The sequence below is a fragment of the Macaca mulatta genome, chromosome 3 (assembly GCF_049350105.2).
Source record: "Macaca mulatta isolate MMU2019108-1 chromosome 3, T2T-MMU8v2.0, whole genome shotgun sequence".
In the NCBI taxonomy this organism is placed as follows: Eukaryota; Metazoa; Chordata; class Mammalia; order Primates; family Cercopithecidae; genus Macaca; species Macaca mulatta.
In genome coordinates, this window is record NC_133408.1 from 189,520,245 (window position 1) to 189,543,902 (window position 23,658).

The following is a 23,658-nucleotide window of genomic DNA, read 5'->3' on the forward strand; positions in this document are numbered from 1 at the left end:
GCTCCCTTGTCATCCCCACCATCAGCCCATGGCACATGGGACGCGCTCAGTGGTGGCTGCGGAAAATGAATGAGTGATGCGCGGCGCGTACCCGCGGGCTTCCACGCCCACAGCCAGCCCGGCGGGTCTCGGCGCGCAACCTCTGCCCGCACTTGGGGGCGGGGACAAGGGGTGGGGACGGGGACGAGGCCGGAGCCAGGTACGCCCCGCCCCGCCCTGTCTCCGCCCCCCGCTTCCGAGCCGGCGCCGCGGCGCCTTCTGGGAAGTGTAGTCCGCGCCTGCACCGGCCAGCCGGCCGGCCGGCCCCCGGGCGGAAACGGCACCACCCGCCAAGGGACGCGAGGCGCGCGGGGCGGGCTCAACGAGGCCGGGGGCGGGCCCAGTCGCGCCCACCCCCGCCTCTCCCCCGCGGCCCAGGCCCCCGGCCCCGCCTCCTCCTGCGCGGACCTGGGCGCCGCCAACGAGGGTCGCGCGCGCTCGCGCCAGGGGCCGCGCCGGAAACTGAGGAGTGGCGGGGAGGCTGATCCCGGGGATGGCGCGCCAGGTAAGGCAGGCGGACGCGCGGACCCCTCGGCGCAGTGCAGCCCCGAAGGCTGCAGGGCGAAAAAGAGCTGGGACCCCCCCGCCCCCAACTTCGGGATCGACTGGGCGAGGCGGGGCAGGCCTGATGCTCGGGGGTTCGTGCCGGGAAGTTCAGGTCCTTGGACAATCTCTCTGCCGCTCTCCGCCCCCGGGTACCCACGGCCCAGTCTCCACCTGGGGAAACCCCCTTGTCGTGGCTTCTTTCATTACAAGTTATTCTGGTAGAGTGGGCATGAAGGCCTCGGAAGGAGTGAGTAAATCTCATACTTCTATTCTTGGTGGAATCCTGGATCCCGGGGCCTGGGGACGTGGAAATGGGGAGAAACAGAAGATAGAGCAAACCCCAAGTTTTGTCCTGGGAAGCCTCCAGGTAAGGCTTTTAGATCGGAGAACTGGAGGGAGAGCCCCAGGCTGTGATAGCCTGGGCACCGTTTGGGCTAGGTTTTGTGTGGGCTGTGACGATGCCAGGAAACTCTGGTGCTGGTACCAGCGAGGCATCAGGTATCTGGTACTGATACCAGCAACTGCTGCACGTCCTTCTGAATGGGCACCTGGAGCCAGTTCTGCAACTGTGGTGGCTCCTGAGCTTTGGCCAGTCTGAGGCAGCATGGATGGGGGGCAGCGAGTGACTAGGCAGAGCAGACACAGTGCCAGGCCCTTGGTATCATTAGTGCCCCTAAGCATTTGGGGAGAAAGGAGAGGCCAGGCAAATTGGATATTGTTGGGCAGGGACAGTCAAGTGTCCTTTTCAGGTCTGGATGCACAGTTAAGTAGCCCAGGGACACCCTCGCTCAGACATGCCCATGGCCCCATCCTAGGGCCTCCTTATACCACAGTTTCCCGTTCTGTAAAGTGAGGAGTTTGGGCTGACCTTTCAGATCTGATGTTCCGGGAGGGGAATATCCTCACACCATGTAGCTTCATGGAGAAGGTGGCCAGGGGTGACCTTGGGGAGTGGTAGGTCACAGTCAGGTGGAGAGGAGCAGGGAGGGTTCCCAGAAGCCCAGGGGGATGTGAGCACAGCCTCCAGGTTGAGAGGCCCTGGGGCAGGGTCTGGTCTGGGAGCCCGAGCCTGAAGCCCACTGGGAGAGCAGGTCTAGGCTGGGAAGGACCGTGAGAGAGGGGCAGGTCCAGCAGGCACTGAAGCTGCAGTTTTTGTGCCAGGCTAGTGACACTGTGGAAGGGTGTGTTAGGAGGACCAATGTGCAGCCATGAGCTAGGAAGCTGCCAGGTTACAACAGTCCTGGGTCAGGCCAGAAAGCTTTTCTCCAGTGGTTGGGGGAAGGAGGTGAAGTGGGGCCCAAGGAGGAAGGCTGGTGGTGTGTGGATAGAGCCAGCCAGTGGTGGCCTTCCTCCTCCCGAAGATGAGTGTTGTGGTCCAGGTGTTTGCACACTCACACTTGCTCACTCCCTCACACACAAAACCCTCACTCTTCCTTTGCTTTTTCTGGGCAGAGGGAGGCCACTGGCAGAAGTGCTTACCCTGGCCACAGTCAGTTCCCATTTGCATTTTGTAAGAATTTTGTCACAAAACAGTTTGTCTTGAGGCTGAGATGGTGAGAGGCCTGGAAAGCATCTCTTACAGATTCCTGGAAGAGCTGGGATATATTTAGCCTGGAGCGAGAGAGGCACCGGTGGTCAGGAGCAGTGTGTGGAAGAGCTCAGCTGGCGGGCTGAGACCTGCAAGCGGGCATTAGGCAGACAGGCCTGGCTGCAGTATTACTGATCATAGCTCTTAATATTAATAGTCCCTGCATTTGTTTCAGGCACTATTCCTGTATTTGTTTTGTCTTCACAATGTCTCTATGAGGTAGGTTGTTATGATCCCAGTATTATAGATGAGTTCGCTTAGGCCCAAATGGGTTGTTTGGCTGAGGTCTCATAACTAATACGAAACAAGGCAGGGATTGGAATTCTGGCAGCCTGGCTACTGAGGCTAAGCCCCAGCCACCATGCTCTGCCCGGTCTCTGGGTCCAGAACCTCTTAACTTCCACATCAGGTCAGCGGTGGTACCAGTGGAACCAACACAGCTGGTATCATGTTCTTACTTAGAGCTCAGACCTGTCTTGCCAGCTCTGTGTTGAGCCACCAGAGTGTCATGTGGGAGCCCTCTGCCTGGCATGAACCAAAATTCCAGACTCCCAGAAAGAAAGCAGGGGTGTGGCACACACCACATTGTTTGTTCAATCTAGGCACCTTGAGCCACTTCCATCGTTTAGGGAATGGTAGGAAGCCTCCTGACACCTAAATGCCTGGAAGCCAGCCTGGGGCCCTCCTGGCAAGCAGGCCTTCCTAAGGACAGCAGTCTAGGGCCGCTCTGCGTGCTCTTCTGCATAGACCCTGATGTTGGCTACATTTTCTCTGTTCCAAGACACTAGGAAGAAATGTAAATAACTCTTTGAGAGAAGTTTTGGAGGGTGTCTGAGACTGTGCCTGAGAGGGAGTGACCATACCTGGGCCAGAGCCGCAGAGGCTCAGGGAGAGTCTGCACATTGAGGCAGGAGGCAAAGGCTAGGGCGTCTCACTGCCCATGGGCCTCTGGGCTTCTGGGCCTCAGGCAGGCAGTCACTGGAGGGGGTGCCCCTTGCCAGGGTTGTAGATGCAGCCTGGCCAGAGAGGAACATTGGTAGGTGTGACTGCGTGGGACAAGTTAACAGCTGTTCAGGGAGAACAGGCAGAGAGCCCGGCAGTGAGTGGACATCAAGGCTGCCAGTTAGTGGCAGGGACGGTTTTTTGTTGTTTTTTTTTTTTGAAACAGGCACTGGAGTACAATGTTGTGACCTTGGCTCACTGCAAATTCTGCCTCCCAGGTTCTAGCAATTCTCCTGCCTCAGCCTCCCAAGTAGCTGTGATTACAGACACCTACCAACACGCCCAGCTAATTTTTGTATTGTATTAGAGATAGGGTTTCACTACGTTGGCCAGGCTGGTCTTGAACTCCTGACCTCAGGCCATCCACCTGCCTGGGCCTCCCAAAGTGCTGGGATTATAGGCGTGAGCCATCACCCCCGGCCTGGGACGGTTTGTAGAATCACTGACTTGGGTGGGTGCGGTGGCTCACACCTGTAATCCCAGCACTTTGGGAGACCAATTTGGGATAACCACTTGAGCCCAGGAGTTCAAGACTAGCCTGGGCAACATAGTAAGATCCTGTCTTTATTAATTAATTAAAATAGCTGTGCTGAGCACATGAAACAAGAGGTGAATTGTCTTTGCTTTATTAGGAGCGTTTTCGTTTTCTTTAATAATTCATTCTTACAAATAAATAGTTTAACATTCATTTCTCAACAGGAAGGACCCTTCCCATAACTTACCTTCTGTTTGCTTAATTTGCACAGTTAATTTTTGCCATAATTTTAAATTCAAGCCTATTGATGCTGGTCATTTTCTAGTGTCTGATGGCCACTTTAAAGTCCACTGAAGGACTTTTTTTTTTTTTTTTTTGAGATGGAGTCTTGCTGTATTGCCCAGACTGGAGTGCAATGGTGCGACCTCGGTTCACTGCAACCTCCGCTTCCCACAAGCAATTCTTCTGCCTCAGCCTCCTGAGTTGCTGGGATTACAGGCGCCCGCCACCACACCTGACTAATTTTTGCATTTTTAGTAGAGACAAGGTTTCACTATATTGGCCAGGCTGCTGTCAAACTCCTGACCTCAGGTGATCTGCCTGCCTCGGCCTGCCGAAGTGCTGGGATTACAGGAGTGAGCCACCGCGCCCAGCCGAAGGACCATTTTTAAAGAAACGTAGACAAAAATGTTCCTGTTACTTTAAAAAGCCACAGGGTAGGAGGAGATGAGTACAGAGAATAGGAGATAGGAGTACAGAGTGTAGAGGAGCCTGGTGACCCAAAGCTTCCAAGGGCGACCCCAGGTTTCTTCTGTGCACCTCTCTAAACCCAGCACACAAACTAGGTGGACAACAGAAATGTATTCTCTTACAGCCCTGCAGGCGTGAAGCCCTACATCATAGTGTGGGCAGGGCCACACTCCCTCTGAAGGCTCTGTGGCTTCTGGTGGCCCTGGGCATTCCTTGGCTTGTGGCTGCATTACTCTAGTCTCTGCCTGTCTTCACACAGCCATCTTCTCCCTGTGTGTCTGTCTCTGTGTCTCTTCTGATAAGGACACGAGTCATACTGGACTAAGGGACCCCCCTACTTAGGATCATGACCTCATCTTAAGTAATTCCATCCACAGGGACCCTGTTTCTAAATAAGGTCCTACTTATAGGCGTGGGGGTTAGGACTTCAGCGTGTCTCTGCAGAGACACAGCTCACCCCCAGTGCTGTCTCCTGAGGGGATTCCTGCATGTCAGACCCTGCCCCCCGCTCTGGCTATTATCCTGGAGTGTGCACCTGGAGGCCTAAGGTGGGGTCACCAAGTGCAGGGACAGCTAGGCTGGCCCCTCTGGGATGGAACAACTAACCCCCCTGGAGACTGTGCCTGCAGGTGTCCATCACCTTCAAGGACTTGGCAGTGCGGTTCTCGGAGGAGGAGTGGCGGCTCCTGGAGGAGGGGCAGAGGGAGTTCTACCGAGACGTGATGCGGGAGAACTACGAGACGCTGGTCTCCGTGGGTAAGGACAGGAGGCAGCAGCATGTGCGGCAGGAGCCTGGTGGGCGGTGGAAGGGAGACCGGAGTCCCTGGGACCTGGCAGCCTTAGTCTTTCCACCTGTGAAATGAACACGGGGATCGTTCCTGCTGCTGCTGTTCTATCTCCCAGGACCGGGTTCTAGGTACAATTCGGTGGGGGTATGCGGTGGCCTCTGAGGTTCCAGCCACTCTGTGGTTCTTTGAGTTTAAGTGGTCACGTGAACGTGCACAGACATGCAGGGGCCTGGGGTGCTACCCAGCTGTGTGCGAAGCAGAGGCCACTCCATTCCCAGGGCCACAGTTCCCTCTTCTTTCCCAGGGACAGCTGAGCTGCTCCCCCTCTCTGCTTTCCTGTCACCCTCAGAGTCTGGAGGAGCTGTCGTGGGAGGGAGCCACGCTGATGAGGGGCAGGAGCCTGCTGGTGGCGGAGGTCCCCAGTGTAAGTTATCTGTCAGACTTTGGGCGTCTCCTCCCACTTATAGATCGTCAGGCCCGGGCAATGTGTCACCTCAGCCGGCTCAGTCCAGCCGCTCACCTCCCTGGCTCCCCTACTGCAACCTCCCAAACTTTCACCTCTCATCCCTCTGGGCTGGAAGCCTGTTATGCAGAGAAGCACTCAGAGGAAGCCTGGGGTCACCCTGGAGAGTACCTCCTGCCTCAGGCCCCCCACCTGCCACCACCCTGAAGCCTTATCACAGCCACCCCTGCAGAACCTGCCCCAGCTCCCAAAAGTCCTGCCACAAGGCTTACATCCCAAGACCTCAGATGGTGGACATGCTCCACTGGCCCAGACTGGGCAAGGCCAGGCATTTAGGGGGTGCCGAAAAGGCAGAGGGCCCAGATGGTAGGAGAAGTGTGGCGGCAGCCCGCTTGGGCATTCCCCTGGGAGGCAGGGAGATTAACGAGTAATGCAGAACAGAAGAGCCCTGTTACCCAGGCCCTGCCCCCATGCCCTGGCTTTCCCTTGGCCAGAGCGCCTGGCCTGAGCCCAAGTCCTCTATATCTCATGGGACATGGTGTCTCCTCTGGCTGCTTCTCCTGTGGCTGGGAGGATTATGTGAGATGCTGGGTGTGAAAACACGCACATAGGTGTGAGTGCTGAGCAGCCGCAGGGGTGCGGGGTCACTGTGGCCTCTCCGCAGGGGGACAGCCCCGGCACAGCCTGCACCTCACCGCCCTGGTGCAGCTGGTGAAGGAGATCCCAGAGTTCTTGTTTGGGGAAGTCAAGGGCGCTATGGACAGCCCCGAGAGTGAGAGCCGGGGAGCCAGCCTGGATGGAGAGAGAGTGAGCCCCGAGGGTAAGTGAGACAGCGGGGCCAGTACACGCAGCCTCCTCTGCACTCCCCATGATGAAGCGCAAGTCCACGGCACTGCACTGCATGTGGGCTCCCAGGCACAGGCGGGGAGGCAGAGTCATCTGCTGTTCCTCACGGCTAGGCCGTGTGCCGCCCTCTGAGTGTGTGGCCATAGCTGGTGAGAGGGCAGCTCAGGCTTTCTCATGGTAGTTTCTGTGTGGCTTTGTCACCCTCCACCCACTGTGGCCCCATCAGAGCCCAGTGATGACAACGCATAGCTGGCTGACATCCTGGTCATTGTTAGCAGCACATGGGAAGGAAAAGACCCAGAATGTGACAGTGTGACAATGTTAGGGGCATCTTACCAGCTGTTGTCTTTTCCCTCTTTCCCGACAGCAGCTGTGGCAAGAGAGCCTTGCCCTCTCCGAGGCCTGCTCAGCTGCCTTCCAGATGGCGCTGCCAGCCAGCCCCGCCTGGCCGCCACGCCCACCGACAGCTTGTGTTCCAGTGGCCCAACTGGTGACGGGGTCCAGGGAAGTCCTCTCCCCATCAGTGAGTCTGACACAGCAGGGACAGGGAGAACCAGCATTTCAAGAGCCCTGACCATGGCGTCAGGGGACCTGGACCCTGTGCCCTCTTCATTTTTTTCTAGGACTCAGTTCCCTTGTTGCTCTGTTTTCTTGTTGACAAAGTGCCCCAGGGAGCAGGACCACATATTTAGCCTCTGGTGTAAACACCAAAGAGGAGGCGTGATGCTCAGCCCCTGGGGAGCCTCTCCTCCCGCCCCGATCACTGAGCACTTTGAACACAGAAGCCTCCGGCAGTTTCTCACATGCAAGCCCACGGCCGGCAACATTCACATACCTGTGTGCACTGGAGACCATCTCATCACAGCAACCCCAACTGCAGAACAGGGCCAGGCGAGCTCCTAGGATTTCTCTGGGGTCTCATTTTATTTTTAAAACTTATTACAAATTTTGCATTTGTCTGTTTTTATAAAATATAATTCAAATTTATACGGAATAAAATTGGCATTCCCAAAAAACATACCCCATTTAGCTGTGGTTTCATCTGGTGTTCAGGGGGTGTCGGGCACATTTGCTCTGGGGTTCTGTGTGCCCTGGTTTGAGAAGCATGAGTGTGGGATTGTGGTCTACATGTCGAGACTGCCGGCATCACTTGCTGAGCCAAATTCGGTGGCTGGGCTCACGGGGAAGGGCCTAGGGGTGTTCACAGCGAACCAACAGTCTTGCTGTTTACAGTTAAACCAGAAAGAAATGGTGAAAGCCCTCAGCCCTCCTGGAACAGGGACTTGGGTAGCTGGAGAAGGCTGTCCTCTTCGGGGACCAGATCTGGGGTGATTTTCCAGAGTCTGGAGCTGGGGCTAGAAAGGCCCTCTTGTGTTCTCCTGCAACAGAAACTGGCGACAAACCATGGCCTACAAGGAAGGAAGGCCCAGGAGCCCCGGGAGCCCCGGGCGGGGAGCCCAGCCCTCCCACCCTTAGCCCCAGCAGGAGGAAGAGCCGCAGACAACAGGAGAGAGGGACCTCGGAGGCCGGTGAGGGGCAGGCTTTCCTCAGTGGGGTGGTGATGGGCAAGTGTGTTTAGTTCACGCGAGGAGGTCATGCTGCTCCCCAGCCTGGGCCTGGTGGCAGCTCCACGAGGCAGGCCTTGTCTGTGTTCTCACGGGCGGGAATCTCAGCCGCCCGGAGACCTGAGTGCCTGCTGAAGCACTCTTGGGTGCCCCGTCAGGACTGCACTGACCCCGGCCCACCTTGTGTGTGCTACAGGAATTTCTCCTGGGAACAGCCCCTTGCAAGGCCTCATCAACTGTCTGAAGGAAATCCTCGTGCCTGGGCCCCAGCACCCCGAGACATCCCCAAGCTTCCTGCCGCCTCTCCCCAGCTTGGGCACGTCCAGGCTAACCAGAACAGACCTGGGGTCTGGGAGCCCGCCCTGGGCAGGTGAGTCCTGGGGCCTCAGGCTGAGGTCTCTGAAGCTTGGTTTGCATTTCAACAGTGATTCCTCCTGCTCCAAACTATCTCCCTTAGGGATCGTTACCAGCTTGGCCACTGCTGTGTTGCCATTGTCACCTTTCTGGAGCCAGGTGGCTCTCTTAAGGACAGCATTTGGTCAGCTGGGAAAAGGAAACTTGGAAGCAGGCTTTGCCCTGGTTTCTTCATGTCCCTTCCTCCCGACCCGGGACCCGAGGGGAAGAGCTGCAGAGCTCATATGTCGCTTTGCATTGATGCCAGGCATGATGCATGGGGTGGGCTTGGGCTCTGGACGGCATGGTGGAGGGGCCAGGGCACGGGTCGTGGAGTCAGACCCTGACAGGCTCCTGACGCCTTGAGCCTAGGCTGTTCCCACTCACAGGGCCGCAGTGAGCTTAGCTGCAGTAATGTGCTTATTGTACAACTCCATTTTCCTCAAATGTAAGTTTTGTTCAGGACCCACAGAGCTGTCTCGAACAGTGACCCCGACAGCCCACTTCCTTCAGTTTGTCCTCAGAGCGATACCACATGTCTGCCTGCAGGGCGACTTCCATGCCTTCCCTCTCTGCCCTGTCCAGTTGTGGCAGGTGTGTGAACCCAGGCACCGGGAAGACTCAGTGAGCCCCTGGAGGATCCTCATCTTCAGAGCTGGCCCCACGCCCCTCTCACTTATTCCGCTTGTTGTTTGTCGTGAAGGCTGAGGACACTGGGCTCCAGGTGAAAACATGTTCCTTTTTCCTTTAGTGAAGACCGAGGCAGCTTCAGGGGATTGTCCCCTCCAGGGTCTGCTAAACTGTCTGAAGGAGCTCCCCGAGGCCCAGGACAGGCATCCCAGTCCCTCGGGAGTGGGGAACACACGGCTACAGGAGAATCCAGGGGCCTGGAAAAGGGGTTCTGGAGGTAAATTCTTCTCACTGGGCTGGGAGGGCCCCCAGACGTCCTCTGTTACCCTGCCCCAGGCAGGGCTATAGGTGGCCCCCAGCATAAACACTCAGGCCCCCACGGTGGCCTGTCGGGGAGAGGAGCCAGATGCGGGAGATCACCACTGTGTAAATGGAGCGAGCTGCATGGGAGGAGCTCGGTCAGCACTTGATAATTCTCAGGCTGGCTCCCAGAGGAGGAGCTGGACATTCCGAAAGGAAAGTGGGGAGGGAGCGAGATCAAGAAATATAGGACGGAGCTCTAGCCCAGCACACACACAGCTCCTCATTGTGATTTGGGGTCCTCTGTGTTTGGGTCAGGTTGGTATAACTGAGATTTGGGATTTCTGCCATGTGTGTGAGGGCTGGGAACCCCAAATCCTAATTATACCCACCCAGCCCACACATGGGTTCACGTTTCCGTGCATGTCACCTCAGCTGTTAGCTTCTCAGAACAAAGCCCTGAGCAGCTGGGTTGAGTCAGGTGTGCTGGCCATGGAGAAAGACGTGATTGGTGCTGTCCAGGGAGGGCCGACTTCATGCCTGGTAGAAACCTTGGGGGCACCCCAAGGGGCCATGGTGGGGGAGGAGGCGTGTGACTCGTCTCTCTGCTGATGATTGACAAGTGACAGCATTCTGATCCAGTGACTGCTGTGGAGGCACACGGGCTTTGGAAGCCCCTCCTAACCCTATAAAGACCTCAAGGGATTCTCAGGGTGAGTCCAGGCCTGAATCTTGGGCTTCCCACTGGCCTCCTCCCGCAGGGCCTGGACACCTCCTGACCCCTCCTCCCCGTCCTGGTCTTGGAGCTGGCAGCCTGCTCTCTGTGAAGATGGAGAACAGCTGGGTCCAGAGCCCCCCAGGACCCACATCCTGTCAGCCTGGCAGGCAGCTCCTCAGTCCCTCAGCCACTGGAGACATCAGAGGGGTCCCCCAACCCAGCTGGGGCCCTGAGGCTCAAGGTGAGGCCTGGGGTTGGCTGCTCTGATGGTCTTCCCCATGGGCTTGTCAGTCTCTGGCAAGGTTCCACCAACCCCAGGGAAGCAGCTCTCAGCAGGGAGCCGCCCCCCTGGCCTTTCTTCCCAAGCAGTGAATCCCTTCATCCATGGCCTCCTCAGCCCAAGCCCCTGCTGCCTCGGGGCCTTTGTTTTGCAGTGATTCCTAGCCCCGGAAGCTGCCCCTGCTGACGCGTGGCCCTCCTCACTTCCCTCCTGTCTTCATGCCTTCCAGGGGCAGGGTGGGGGCAAGAGCAGATCAGTCCCCCACAGAAGGGTTTCTTGCCTGGCAGGTCCCAGAGCCTGGTGCAGGACTCATCAACCTTGCAGAAAGCACGTCGGGTGGAGCCAGCCAGGGGTCTGATGGGCAAAGCTGGGATATGTGGGAGATGGTGACAGGGGGCTCTGTCCTGTTCCAGCTGCCAGTGCCTCAAGCTCACCGCTGGAAGCCCTGGAAGCCTGTCTGAAGGGCATTCCCCAAAGTGGGTCGTCACCTTCCCAGCTGCCGGCCACTTCTTGTTCCCAGAACCCCCAGCCAGGAGACTCTGGGTCTCAGAGGCCTGAACTGCAGCCCCACAGATCACACAGTGGAGGTAGATTGTGGCCATGGGCGCGGGGTGGCGTGTCCCTGGGCACAGCAGTGGAGGCAGATGCTGAGGACTGTCAGGTCATTATGTTGCCCAGCCTCCTGAGGCGCAGGCCCACTCCGCCAGGCTGCCTTTCATACTCACCCCCAGACAGCTGCCTGCATGTGGCGAAAGCCAGTGCAGATCTTCCTGCCCTACTTCCTTCTCTCAGAACTCTCTCCAGTCACGAGACTCACTGTGGGGTTTCTGTGGGTCACGCGCTATGGGAGTTTAATCTGTGCCACAGGGAAACCGTAGTGGGAGATACTTTGGGGCAGGGTCTTCTGGTGCCCGTGCACCCCGTGGCCCAGGGGTCTCCTCTCCAGTGAGCCTCCTGGTGACCACAACTGTGCTGTTCCCTACAGAAGCGACCAGAGAGCCTGTTCTGCCTCTGAGCCTGCAGGGCTGTGTGAGAGATGGCCCCGCCCGGCCCCCAGCCCCCCGAGGAACCCCCACCAGCTTCTCCTCATCCAGCAGCACTGACTGGGACCTGGATTTTGGGAGCCCTGTGGGGAGCCAGGGGCAGCAGCCTGGAAAAGGTGAGCTGGGCCAGCCCGAGGCTGGGGTTCATCCTGGGAGAGGACTTGAGGCCCCTTGCCCAGTTCCTGTGGCTTGACTGGGTCAGACTCCCGTGCCAGTGCTGGGCGCAGAGCCAGGGATACTGAGGCAGGAGCAGATGCAGGGCTTACCTTGGGTGGGTTGTTGGGAGCCTACCCAACAACTGAAACAGAGGGGGCTCCGTTTTAGTGACTTGTCTCAGAAGGGACAGGACAATGTCTAAGATTTCTTTTAAAATCTTTTTGGGCTGGGCACAGTGGCTCACGCCTGTACTCCCAGCACTTTGGGAGGCTGAGGCAGGAAGATCAGTTGAGGCCAGGAGTTTGAGACCAGCCTGGGCAACATAATAAGACACCGTCTATACAGAAATTTTTTTTTTTTTTTTTTTGAGACGGAGTCTAACTCTTGTTGCCTAGGCTGCAGTGCAATGGCGCAATCTCGGCTCACTGCAAGCTCCACCTCCTGGGTTCAAGTGATCCTCCTGCCTCAGCCTCCCGAGTAGCTGGGATTATAGATGCCCACCACCACTCCCAGCTAAGTTTTGTATATTTAGTGGAGAAGAAGTTTCACCATGTTGGCCAGGCTGGTGTCAAACTCCTGACCTCAGGCAATACGCCTGCCTCAGCCTCCCAAAGGACTGGGATTACGGGCATGAGCCACCGCACCCAGCCTGTACAGAAGACTTAAAAAATTATCTGAGTGGAGTGGCACCAGTAGTCTGTAGTCCAGTTACTCAGGAGGCTGAGGCAGGGGATCACTTGAGCCCCAGCATTTGAGGCTGCAGTGAGCTATGATCACACCACTGCAATCCAGCGCGGGGGACAGAGTGAGACCTCCATCTCAAAAATAAATAAATAAATATAAATAAAAATTTCCTTTTTGCATTGAATTCCTTACCCTAGCCACAAAGAATTGCCTGTAATATCAAACTGACGCCCAGCTTAGGAAAACATACAGTGAGGTTCGTGTCAGAAACACTTGGGAGTATGCTTGGTGACCTGTGCCTGCCCCGGTCACTCCAGTCGAGTTTGCTGCAGACTTGAGGATCTTGCAGGACTCCAGCATCTCCTCTTGGCCATTTTTTTTCCCCCACCCGGTTAATCCGAGTCCTCTTGGTCTGTGTTGTCCTGCCGACACCAGTCCCTCTGTCCTCACCTCTGTCCTGACTGCCAACATATTTACTGAACAGGCCTCTCGCAGCAGCCACAGCTCTGGTCAGGCCTGTGGGGCCTGCCAGTGTCCACAGCAGCCTGAATTCCCAAGCCCCACTAGGGGTTAGCCCCTTGGGTGTGGGGCTTTTCCCCCAAAATGCAACTGACTTCATAGGTAATATGATCACATAGCTTTGTTCAAAAGCTATAAAAGGTTATGTGGGAAAAATGAAGTCTTCGGCGCTGCAGCCCCTCCTGCCACTGCTGCGAGTTCATTCCCCTCCTCTTCCTCACACAGAGGGCGGCATCTGTACATGCCCCCTCTAGGCTGCCTTTGTCATCAGCATTTGTCTTTGACTCATTTCTATACTTTTCATATTCCTTGGCCACTAGCACCAGTTTCTTCTTTGGGACAGCAGCGTGGTATTCGGTAGCATGCTTCATGTGTCCTGCCTGGGTGGACTTTGTTTACTAAGTAACCCAAACTGCAGGATATTTCACACTGCCTTTCAGAAGCTTCCAGACAACTCCCGGCTCCCTCTGTTGCCCCAGAACTCAGCGGATGTGCTGTGGAGAAAATGCACGTGGAGGTCCTCTGGTTTCCACCCTGCCCTTCCAGCCCGTGGACATTCAGAAGCGCTGCGGGTTGCCCTCCCGCTCTGTGCCTCGGCCCAGGATCATCAGCAAACGCTTTTAGGAAAGAGAGTGGCAGCACTGTCCGCTTTATTAGGAAGGGCTCTCCTCGCTCTAGAGTTTCAGTTCATCTAGTTCCTGTTACTCACACGGCTGTCACTGGAAATAGGATGCTTACAGTGTATTTAGTTCTTTCCTAGTTGAAGCTGCATGCATGTGGGCCTGCCATGGCCCAGAGGCGAGGGGGCCTGTGTTGTTCCCCTCTGTGAGTGGTGAAGGAAGTCTTAGCACATTCCATCTGTGGGGCCACCCCTGATCCCCTGTGCTGGGGACACAGGATGTCGTCCCTCACAGTAGTGGCAGCTGGGTGTGCTGAGGAGGACTGGAACCCACACCTGTGGACAATGCCATCTTGACAGCCACAGGCCAGGCTGCTTCCACGGCAGCCAAAGCAGGGCCGCCGCAGAGCCAGGACTGACACGTCCAGTGCTCTGTGCCCAGCACCCCTGTGACCCTGCTTCCCTGGACACAGCAGAAGAGGGGAGACTTCTGCGGTTTGCAGAGATAGAGCTACAGCCCCCGTCATCTGTGAATGTTTGATCTTCACAGGAAGCCCGCCAGGAAGCTCCCCACTGCAGGGTCTGGAGAACTGTCTCAAGGAGATACCTGTGCCTGTGCTGCGGCCTGCCTGGCCCTGCTCCTCAGCAGCAGACAGGGGACCGAGGAGAGTGGAGCCCAGGAACTGGACAGCAGACAAGGAAGGTAATAGCGGCTGCCGGGGGCCAGGGTGTAGACAGGGCTGCTCCGAGGATGCCCTGGGCGCTGCACCTGTGGGCTCATATCTGCTTCTGAGCCAACATGGTGCTCTGGAAATAGGCCTGGGCTGAGCCTTGTTGGAGGCCGGAAAGTCTGTTCAGCACACACGTGCAGACCTGCTGGCATCTGAGTGACGGGGACACCTTAGTGCCGTTGTCTGTGGCTCCACTGCCCTGGCTGGAGCTGGCTCCTTGTGGCCAGGTGTCCTTGTCCCGGCCGTGCCGGCCCCATGTGCCTTGGTGTCTGGGCACCAGTTTCTGAGCCCAGGGTTCCACGCAGCTGGGTCTGGGAATAGAGAGGTTCTGGAGGGTTCGGGCGCTCCCCGGAACATGGCAGATGGGTGTTTCCCACACCTGACGCTGGTGTGCCCGAGAGCCCAGCAATGGCAGAGACTGTTCCCTGTCCCTTCTGTGGCAGCACGAGGCCCTGTGGGGCTGACAGGCCGCCTGTTTTCTCATTAAAACAGGACTGAGGGCCGAGGCCTGGGAGTCAGCCCGTCTTGGGCACGGTAGGGGAGAAGTGCCCACCCGGAGCCTCCGTCTGGTCAGCCCACAGGTGTTCACCTCCAGCTGCGTCCCCGCCTGCCACCAGCGGGGGCTCAAAGACCCTGGGGCCACCAGGCCAGGAGTGTGGAGGTGGCTCCCAGAGGGTGAGCTGGCACCTGCCCTCGGTACTGACAACCATGCTTTAGTTAAAGTGTTTGACAAAGAAATAGACTTGCTCTCTCTGTCCCTCTGTTCCTTCCCCATCTCTCATCCTTTGCCCAGAGGACAGAAGCTGGTGCCAAACAGCAACTGAGGTTCACTAAACAAGAAGATAAAGTGTCACAAAGTGCTGACAAGGAGCGGGGTCGGGAAGATCGTTGTTTGTGTCCATCCATTGGGTTTCTCCTGTGGAGAAGCTTCTTGGGGGGCTCCCGCTGTCTACTGCTGCTGCTTGGTTTAACCTCCAGCAGAATTCCTTCCTCGATCTGCCACAGGGCCTGGTGGGATACCTTTGCTGAATAAATGCGGTTTTGCTGACTCTCCCATCAGACGAGGATGGGCCCTAACTGAGCCCCACCATTGGGCTGCTGGCCCTTATGAGATACCGGGGTGCAGGGATGGTACCTGCCTGGTAGGAGAGGCCACCTGGCCTGTGAGACCTAAGCCTGGCTAGAACCAGACTGCTAATGACTTCCAAGGACTGGAGATTTCCAGAAAGTTCCCCAGCAGACTTTCCAAAGCTGCTGGCGTCCTGGCCAGGCTCTGGCTTCACTTTTGTCCTCTTTCTGTGGCAAGAGAGGCAGCCATTTAGGGTCCCCTAGAACTCATGTTGAGTGTGGGCTGAGCTGAAAGGGGACCAGTTCTGTGTGCCCATACCCTGAGGCACAGGCCTGGCTCTCTTCAGGCTGATGACAGAGCACTCTCTGGTCCCCTGCTCAGGGCCTGCCCCCAAGCCCTCCCCGCTGCACTGCCTGGAGAGCGCCCTGAGGGGGATCTTGCCTGTACGGCCCTTGCGCTTCACCTGCGTGGCAGGCCCCAGCCCCAGCCCCGGCTCCAGCTCGAGCTTCAGCGGCTCTGAAGGAGAAGACCCGAGGCCAGAGCCCGAGCTCTGGAGGCCGCTCCTCCAGGGTGAGCCTCTTCGGAAAGGGAGGATAGCGGGGTGTGTGCTAGAGCGCCAGTCACCACTCTGATGCCAGCTTTGTTTGTGACATTAAGAGAGGGACCGCCTTCCCAGCTGTAAGCCTCCTGTCCCTCTGTCCCCATGTCCTGGTGGGACCCCTGCTGGAAGCAGTGGCAGCAGCCCTGGTGAAGACCCCAGGAGAACAGAGCCCAGGTACTGCAGCGGCCTTGGTGCAGGTGAGCCTGGGGTCTCCTGAGGGGGCGCCCATGCGTCCCCCAGAGGGCCAGGAGTCCAGACTGGATCCTCTGAGTCCTGCCTGTCACTTTGCCTGGCCCTTGCCAGGGAGTCCTGCACATTGGCCGTGCTTTAGTTCCCTGTAAGGTGAGCTGTGTCCGAGAGGGAGGGCGGGGCTGCTGGGGGTGCTGGTGAGCAGCTGCAGGGAGGTCTGGGCCACCCACTTGAAGCCATGTACACAGTGTTTGCACTTGCGAATATACACGCGTGCATGGAGACAGATACGGATGTATTTATACGATAATAGTGTATGCTTTTAAAACTTGGCATCAATAACAAAAGTCTCAAAAGTGAGATTTCCCCAGCTGGGGGGACTTCTTGGAGAGTGTCCCATTAGGAAAGCTAGAAATGCTGCCTGCTGCCCCAGGTCACCTTGCTTCTCAATCTCACTGTGAGCCAGTGTTTGCTCCCAGCGGGAAAAGCAGATGGGACAGGAGACAGGTCCCAGTTGCCTGGGAGAAAAGAGAGTTTAGATAGTACTTGCTGGCCTGGCCCCCTCAGGAGTGCTGGAGGAGGAGGAGGAGGAGGAGGAGGGAGAGGCAGTGGTAGAGGATGGGGAGAAGGAGGAAGAGGCCAGAAATGGTCAGTGGAGGGAGCTCTCCCCAGCTCCTGCTGCTGGCTCCATTTACAGCCCTGGCCCTGTCTGTGTAGGCCCGGGCTGTACCACATTTCTCACTCCCCAGTGGGCCTAGCGGAAAATGGCAGAGTGGGCTGGGTATGGACCACAGGATGCCCCAGCACGCCCTCGGAGGTCTCACTGGGGCACGACCCACAGATGAGAATCCTTTTTCCCAGCTGCCTCTCCAGCCACCAGCTCCTGCTGGAGCCCCCTGCAGACCGGGCAGGAACACCACACACACGCACCACAGCGGGCCCTTCCACCAGAATTAGCCTCCCTCGTGGGCCAAGTGTCCATCTTCTATCTCATTTAGTCATGGTTTGAAAGTTGAGAGTTTGAGATTGTTTTAGGGTATGTCAGAATGGCTCTGGCCAAACGATCGTCTCCCTGCCCCAGGGTCTCTGTGCTTTTTCTACAGGTACAGCTGGGGATCCCTGCCCTGTTTCTCGGCTGGAGAAAAGGCCCAGGGTTAGTGAAGCGTCCAGAGGCCTGGAGCTTGGACATGGAAGACCCAGAGTTGCAGGTGAACTGGTGGCTTCCCCCATTCCCTCTGCACAGGCCAGGACCCAGAGCCCCCGCTTGGGGAAAACAGCCGTCCAGGGTCACCATTTGGGTGATGGGTAGGAAAAGTCTCACCTGTAAGCCACTTCAGGTTGCATATTTCATTTCAGTGTTTTATTACAGAACCAGTTGGGATTTTCATAAAAGCAGACACACCCTTTAGAGGTAGAAATTGAGAAGTGAAGAATCAGTTTGGGGCTTGAGGGGACTTTAGAGAATAGGTGAGGAAACTGAGGCCAGGATGACCTAGCCACGGTCATTGTGAGAGGGTTGGCTCCGTGTCACACGCCTGCCCCTGCAGACCCATGGTGGAAACATGCAGGGGGCCTGGCATCTAGTGCCCTGGGTCACTTGGGGACAACCCCACACCAGGAATTTTCAGTGCGGCCTGCGGCAGGTTCTCTTATTGGCTCAGGGTGTTGGCTTCTGTCCAGGCGCCACCGCTTTGCTGAGAGCTCTGAGCTGCCTGGGGCCACCGAGCCTTGCCTGTCCTCTGTAGAAGTCCTGGCCGGGGTCTCCAGGCCGAGATCCTTGTTGATGAACTTGACCAAACAGCGGCTGGGTCCTTTAGCTACTCCAGTCTTCACTTTTTCCTCGGTTTAAAGCCTTGGAGGTGCCGAAAAGAGAAGGGCAGAGCCACAGCTGGGGGCCCAGAGAAACAGGGAAGAAACCATCTCTGCACCCAGCCTGGGGCTGGACAGGTTCGGAACGGCAAGTGCCTGGCCAAGCCCTTCTTGTGGTTTGCCCAGGGTTGGGACCAGTTCCAAGGGAATTTAGGGTGAAGGATTAGGTGATCTTTTTTTTTTTAAAAAAAAAAAAAAAAAGCTTATGACTCCTGTGAATCTGTAACTTCTGAATGGGGAGAGTAAAGGCAGAAGTGGGTGGGAACCCTTGTGGTTTGCCTGTAACCAAGAGCACTGAGTTCTGGAGTGGCCCCACAGTCACCCCACAAAAAATGCGCAGAAGGCCCTTGGCTGGCCTGGCCCTCTTGGCCCATCTCCTGATGCTCCCATGGCCTTGGTCTCATGCTGTCCAGGGGCTCTGGGCCCTTCTCACTGACTCCTAGGGCAGGGCTGCCATTTGGTCTCATTAACAACACAAAGACCCACCCATTCCTAGAAGGTGGGAAGACCGAAGTTTAGGAAAGCCTGGTTACCATGGAAACCCAAACCCAACCTGTGGTTGATCCTGCCCATCAGTTTGGGGAACAGCCAGGAGATGTAGCCAGTTTTCATGCCATAACCATTGGCATCAGCGTTTTCAGGCCTGACTCACCTTCCTTCCCTTCTGGAAGCCGGGCCTTGGAGGAGGCAGGGTACTGAGCGCCCTTGGTTCAGGGGACCTCTGGGGAGAGAGAGTTCCTTACAAACCAAGAACTCTGACCGGTCCTTGCTCTGGTTTTAGCCAAGACCCATGGGAGGCTGCTCCCCCAGGTCCCACCTGAGCCACCCCGTGAGTCTCCACCTCCGGAGCTGCCCCCTCAGGAAGCCGCGCCTCCAGTATTGCCGGCCTCCTCCCCGCAGCCGCCATGCCACTGTGGGAAGCCCCTGCAACAGGAGCTGCACAGCCTCGGTGCTGCCCTCGCAGAGAAGCTGGATCGCCTCGCCACGGCGCTGGCAGGCCTGGCTCAGGAGGTGGCCACCATGAGGACCCAGGTGAATCGGCTGGGGAGGCGTCCCCAAGGCCCTGGGCCAATGGGCCAAGCTTCCTGGATGTGGACCCTCCCACGGGGACCTCGCTGGGCTCATGGCTCTGGTCACAGACACCTGCCCTACTGGAGGCAGAAGGGACCCACAAGGCCTAAACCAAAGATCCTGCGTGGCCAGGGAGAGGGCTGCAGGGCGGGTGACCCGCCAGGACTCTCCAGAGGGACCGCTCGCCGGGCACCTCCGCTGCCTCCAGACGCTCCCCCGGCAGAACCTCCTGGGCTCCACTGCAGCTCTTCCCAGCAGCTGCTGTCCTCCGCACCCAGCTGCCACGCTGCGCCGCCTGCGCACCCCCTCCTCGGACATACCGGGGGCCACCAGAGTCCCCTTCCCCCTTTAGTGCCTGCTGCCTTACCTCTGCAGGGAGCCTCTCCTCCTGCAGCCAGTGCAGATGCAGACGTGCTGACCTCGGGAGTGGCACCAGCAGGGATCCCAGACCGGCCTAAGGAGCCGAGCAGCCTGCTGGGAGGAGTGCAGAGGGCACTCCAGGAAGAACTGTGGGGTGGGGAGCACAGGGACCCAAGGTGGGGGGCACATTGATGGCATTCCTCTTCTCCACATCTGCTCATTCTTGCCAAGGGTGCAGTGGTGGCATGGAAGCCCTGTCACCCAACCCCAGGCCTCCCTCTCCCAGGGGATGCCATCTCTCTTAACTGTTGCTGGGAGCCTCACCCTTTGTCCCAACTGGGCAGAGTCCCCAGGTGCTGTTTGCTCAGGAGGCTGCTGTGGGGGTGCCTTCCTCAGCCTCTGGCCCTCTTGGCTCAGATTCAATCAAATGTTGCTTCCCTCTCCTGTCTTTCCCACTGGAGCCGCCCAAGCTTGTAGGTGGGTGGTGTGCACAGGCCATGTGTGCCCCACATATGCAGGGAGTGCCCCACACAGCTAGAGTGGCCAGGAGAGCGCCTCCTAACCACCAGCCATTCCTGATCTCAGGAGTCATGAAGGGCTGGGCTCTTGCCTTCCTGGAGTAAATACTGGCACAGATTTCATTTGAAGAGAACTCGGCCGCTTGGTCTAAGCTGGACTTACCTCTGTGGATTCTGAAATTAAAGAAGTGAGTTGCTAAGGAAGGCCTTGACCTGACCCCTGTAGAAGGGAGCTCCATGCGGGCCCACGGTGGGGCGGGGCTGGTTGTGCCACCAGCATGCTGCCTCGTCTCCCGACATTCTGGAGAACATTCAAGAGTGTGCCAGGAAGGGTGGGGGAATTCCCACAGGACTCATAGGACTCCCAGGGCACACTCTGTGAGTCCCCCGGGGCTGCCGCACAGAGGACCCCTGACTGGGCAGCTTCAACAGCAGCATTTACTGTCTCCGTCCTGGAGGCCAGAAGTCTACAGTCCAGGTGTCAGGGTCGGTTCCTTCTTCGGGCTGGGAGGGAGGATCTGTCCCGGGCCTCTCCCCTTGGCCTGGAGATGGCTGTCTTCCTGTTCAGATGGTGTTTTCTACACAGCTGTCTCCAAATTTCCCCTTCACATCAGGGCGGCAGTTGTATGGAATTATGACTCACCCTAATGAGTCCATGTTAACCTGATGACCTCTCTAAATACCCCCTCTCCAAGTGAGGTCACATTCGGAGGTACTGGAGGTTAGGCTTGTACCGTACACTTTTGGGGAGGGGCACGGTTCAGCCTGTAACACACCGAAGGAGCTTCTTGGGTTTGTGTTGGGAAAAGGCATGACCAGGCGTCGCTAGCCCACCTGTGTCCTGGTTATCGGAGTGTGCCTGCTCCCAGCCCGCTCAGCTGGCGCTTGGCAGTGCGTTGGAACTGGCCTGCCTGTCATTCCCTCGCGTCATCTTCCCAAGAGGCAAAATGCAACCTGTGTGCCCCCAAATCCCTTATTTGACCTGAGGTGGTTTCAGGACCTGTGTGTATACCTGTTGCCTGGCAGGGTCAGCCTGGTGTGGGCTGGCACACTTGGCCCTGTCCTCAGGTCCCTGAGGAGCCTGGGACACCAGCACTATGGCCTGGGGCAATGCTGGCTGCCCACCATGACTATAGGAGCAGTGCCTTGTGGCTGCAGCACCCAGTATGTCCCTAAAGTCAGGGTCACTGGGGACACACGCGGAGCCTAAGTGACCCGCAGCTGAGCAAGGGGCTTGGGAGCTGAAGCCCTTGCTCTTTGCCGCCCTGTGAAAGCAGCAGGGCAAGGACACCTGTCAGAGGGGATGCGAAGATGCTTTCTGGACTAGAGTGAACCCCGAAGTGACTGGAAACAGATCCTAAGATCATGCAAGTAGGATGTTTATTGAAATGTGGAGGCTCATCACTCACAGCAATGCTTGCACAGAATTAGGAAGAGAAAGGCTCTAGGCTGCTCCAGCCTGAGGAGCTCTCCTTGTGGTAATAAGCAGGGAGCAGTGCCGGGCACATTTCAGAGCCACAGCAAGGGGTGGGACACAGTTTCAGAGGAGGGTTGAGAAGCGAAACCGCCCCTTCCCTGACTCTGACTGTGAGGAGAGGACTCTTGCCCACCCCTGCTGCAGCTGGCCCAGTCCCGTCCTGCCTCCCTGTCCTCCCATTATCCTTTCCCTTCTAAGCAGGGGTCACTGGGCTCTTGGCTCAATGGGAGGGGGGCCACCTTACACTTCCATGTGGCACATTAAGGTGGTTTTGCTTTGCTGGCTTCAGAAACAGCCAACACACAAACCCTAGTTGACAGGCACAAATGAACAAATGAGCATGGTAGCTGTAAGTGACTGTCGCAGCCTTCAACCAGCAGAGCTGGGAAGAGAGCATGAGCCCACACCAGTGCCACCAGCACTTGGCACATCTTCACCCTGGGCACAGATGCCCCCTCCCGGCCTTTGCCTGCTGAGACAGACGAGGGTATTCAGGACTGAGCCTGGTCGAAGTGGTCCGGACCCAGCTGGACCATATAAGTTTAAAATTGTTTTAAGAATGTGAATTCTAAGTAATCAGTGGTAAGAAGTTCCATGGTCTGCAGCTGTGTTCCTCCTGCAGAAGCAGGTGCCTAGGTCTAGGTCTCCAGGACCTGTCCATGGTCACTGAAATGCCTTCTAGCATCAGTGATCTAGTGGAAAAAATCTAGATGCCGTTGAGGTCTTTGGTACTGTGCCCATCTCCTGTAGGAACTGTACAGTGTGACTTGGAAGAGGAGATGTGGTCACTTTGATGGGAGAAACGGAAGGAACTTTTTGAATTCAGAGGAGCTCCAGGGTCTGGGGTGGGGGCAGAGAAGGCTCCAGGCTGCTCATTCCATCCTGAGTGAGCCGAATGGGTCCTGGCTGACCTAGGTGCAACCTTCCCAGTCTGCCAGTCAGAGTTCCCCAGCAGGCAGGAACATGTGAAGGTTCTGCTTCAAAATACGAATGAAAGGGCTCCTCGTGCCCCTATTATTTCCTGGCCACTCCCAGGGGTCCTGATGGAAGGGAGGCTGACCTGCAGGGTGCAAGAACCACGATTCACCGCTCCCCACGAAGGTGCTTGGTCAAGAGCACCAGGCATGCTGTTAACCTTTGTGTGGGTTTGTGTTTTGGATGTGGCTCCCATATACAACGTACAGATTTTATCTCATAAACCATCTTGACAGGTTTTGCTCTTCACTGGGAGCCCTTAATCCATTTAAATGTAATGGACTGACTGACTTATTTAGGCTTTCACAGACTTTCTTTCTTTGTGCTTTTTGTTTGTCCCACCTCTTCTGGGGCTTTCTCTTCCCTGCCTTATTTTGTATCAACACTGTTGTGGGTTAAAAAAAATCGTTCCATTTTTTCCTCTGCTGGCCTCAAAATGTAAAGAACTAAGAAGAGAAACACAAATTTGGGAGGTTTTAGCATATCTTTCTCAGAAATTGATAGAACAAATCGGGAGTGATGTAGAAGATTTGAAAGGGCTCCTTAACAAAACTGGCCTGATTGATGCCCATATAGAATAGTACACCATGGGGCCAGGCGCGGTGGCTCACACCTGTAATCCCAGCACTTTGGGAGGCTGGGGCAGATGGATCACTTGAGGCCAGGAGTTCGAGACCAGCCTGGCCAACATGGTGAAACCCCATCTCTACAAAAAATACAAAAATTAGCCGGGCATGGTAGCATGCACCTGTAATCCCAGCTACTTGGGAGGCTGAGACGAGAATCGCTTGAACCCAGGAGGCAGAGGTTGCAGCGAGCTGAGATCATGCCACAGCACTGCAGCCTGCGTAAAGAGTGAAACTCCATCTCAAACAAAAACTGTGCCATAGGACTACTTAGTATACATTCTTTTCAAGCATACACAGGACATTTATGAAAATTGACCATATATTAAGCCCTAGGGTAAGTTTAAATAAAATATTGAAATTGTATAGGGTATGTTCTCTGACAATACCTTAACCTTTTAAACTAGAATTAAATAATAACCAGAAATTCTTATATTCAAAAATGAGAATTATGCTGCTAAAATAACACACGTGTCAATGAAGAAATCATAATGGAGATTAGAAATGTTTCCCACTATTAAGAAAGTACCACAGTCCAGGCGTGGCGGCTCACACAAAACTTTGAGAGGCTGAGGCAGGCAGATCACTTGAGTCCAGGAGTTCGAGACTAGCCTGGACAACATGGTAAAACCCCATCTCTACTGGAAAAAAAAAAAATATATATATATATACACACACACACACACACACACACACACACACACACTAGCCAGGCGTGGTGGCATATGCCTGTAGTCCCAGCTACGCAGGAGGCTGAGGTGGGAGAAT

The 23,658-nt window shown here is 56.4% G+C and overlaps 1 protein-coding gene and 1 long non-coding RNA gene across 49 annotated transcripts; one reads left to right on the top strand and one right to left on the bottom strand.

Annotated features, from left to right (window-relative positions):
- The first annotated feature begins 259 nt into the window (after positions 1-259).
- KRBA1 (KRAB-A domain containing 1) lies at positions 260-20,012 on the top strand. 48 transcript variants are annotated; one of them, XR_013415699.1, is made up of 17 exons: positions 260-544; positions 5,030-5,156; positions 5,493-5,612; positions 6,316-6,471; positions 6,865-7,020; positions 7,886-8,026; positions 8,259-8,432; positions 9,207-9,362; positions 10,147-10,344; positions 10,797-10,970; positions 11,369-11,542; positions 13,955-14,107; positions 14,628-14,810; positions 15,586-15,774; positions 15,862-15,979; positions 17,098-17,202; positions 18,645-20,012. XR_013415699.1 is itself a non-coding variant. In XM_015135246.3 (17 exons), the coding sequence occupies exons 1-17, from the start codon at positions 533-535 to the stop codon at positions 19,484-19,486; spliced, it is 3,201 nt and encodes a 1,066-aa protein (XP_014990732.3). In that variant the 5' UTR covers positions 260-532; the 3' UTR covers positions 19,487-20,012. The 48 variants fall into 48 exon arrangements, 37 of the variants coding, with proteins under 37 accessions (XP_014990732.3, XP_001100718.5, XP_077853783.1 ...); XR_013415700.1 differs by having other exon boundaries at positions 6,868-7,020; XM_015135246.3 differs by having other exon boundaries at positions 15,862-16,002.
- On the bottom strand, positions 17,711-19,442 carry LOC106997730 (uncharacterized). Its single transcript, XR_001443930.3, has 3 exons — positions 19,302-19,442; positions 18,516-18,584; positions 17,711-17,846 (listed from the first exon to the last, which is right to left on the bottom strand). It is a non-coding gene; the product is annotated as an uncharacterized LOC106997730 (long non-coding RNA).
- Positions 20,013-23,658: the final 3,646 nt, after the last annotated feature.

Bases quoted from the DNA above. Each gene is read 5' to 3' on its own strand.
- KRBA1 (XM_028846431.2), top strand. From the start codon at position 533: ATGGCGCGCCAGGTAAGGCAGGCGGACGCGCGGACCCCTCGGCGCAGT. The intron at 953-5,029 runs GTAAGGCTTTTA...CTGTGCCTGCAG, and splicing joins TTGTCCTGGGAAGCCTCCAG to GTGTCCATCACCTTCAAGGA. The intron at 17,203-18,644 runs GTGAACTGGTGG...CTCTGGTTTTAG, and splicing joins TGGAAGACCCAGAGTTGCAG to CCAAGACCCATGGGAGGCTG.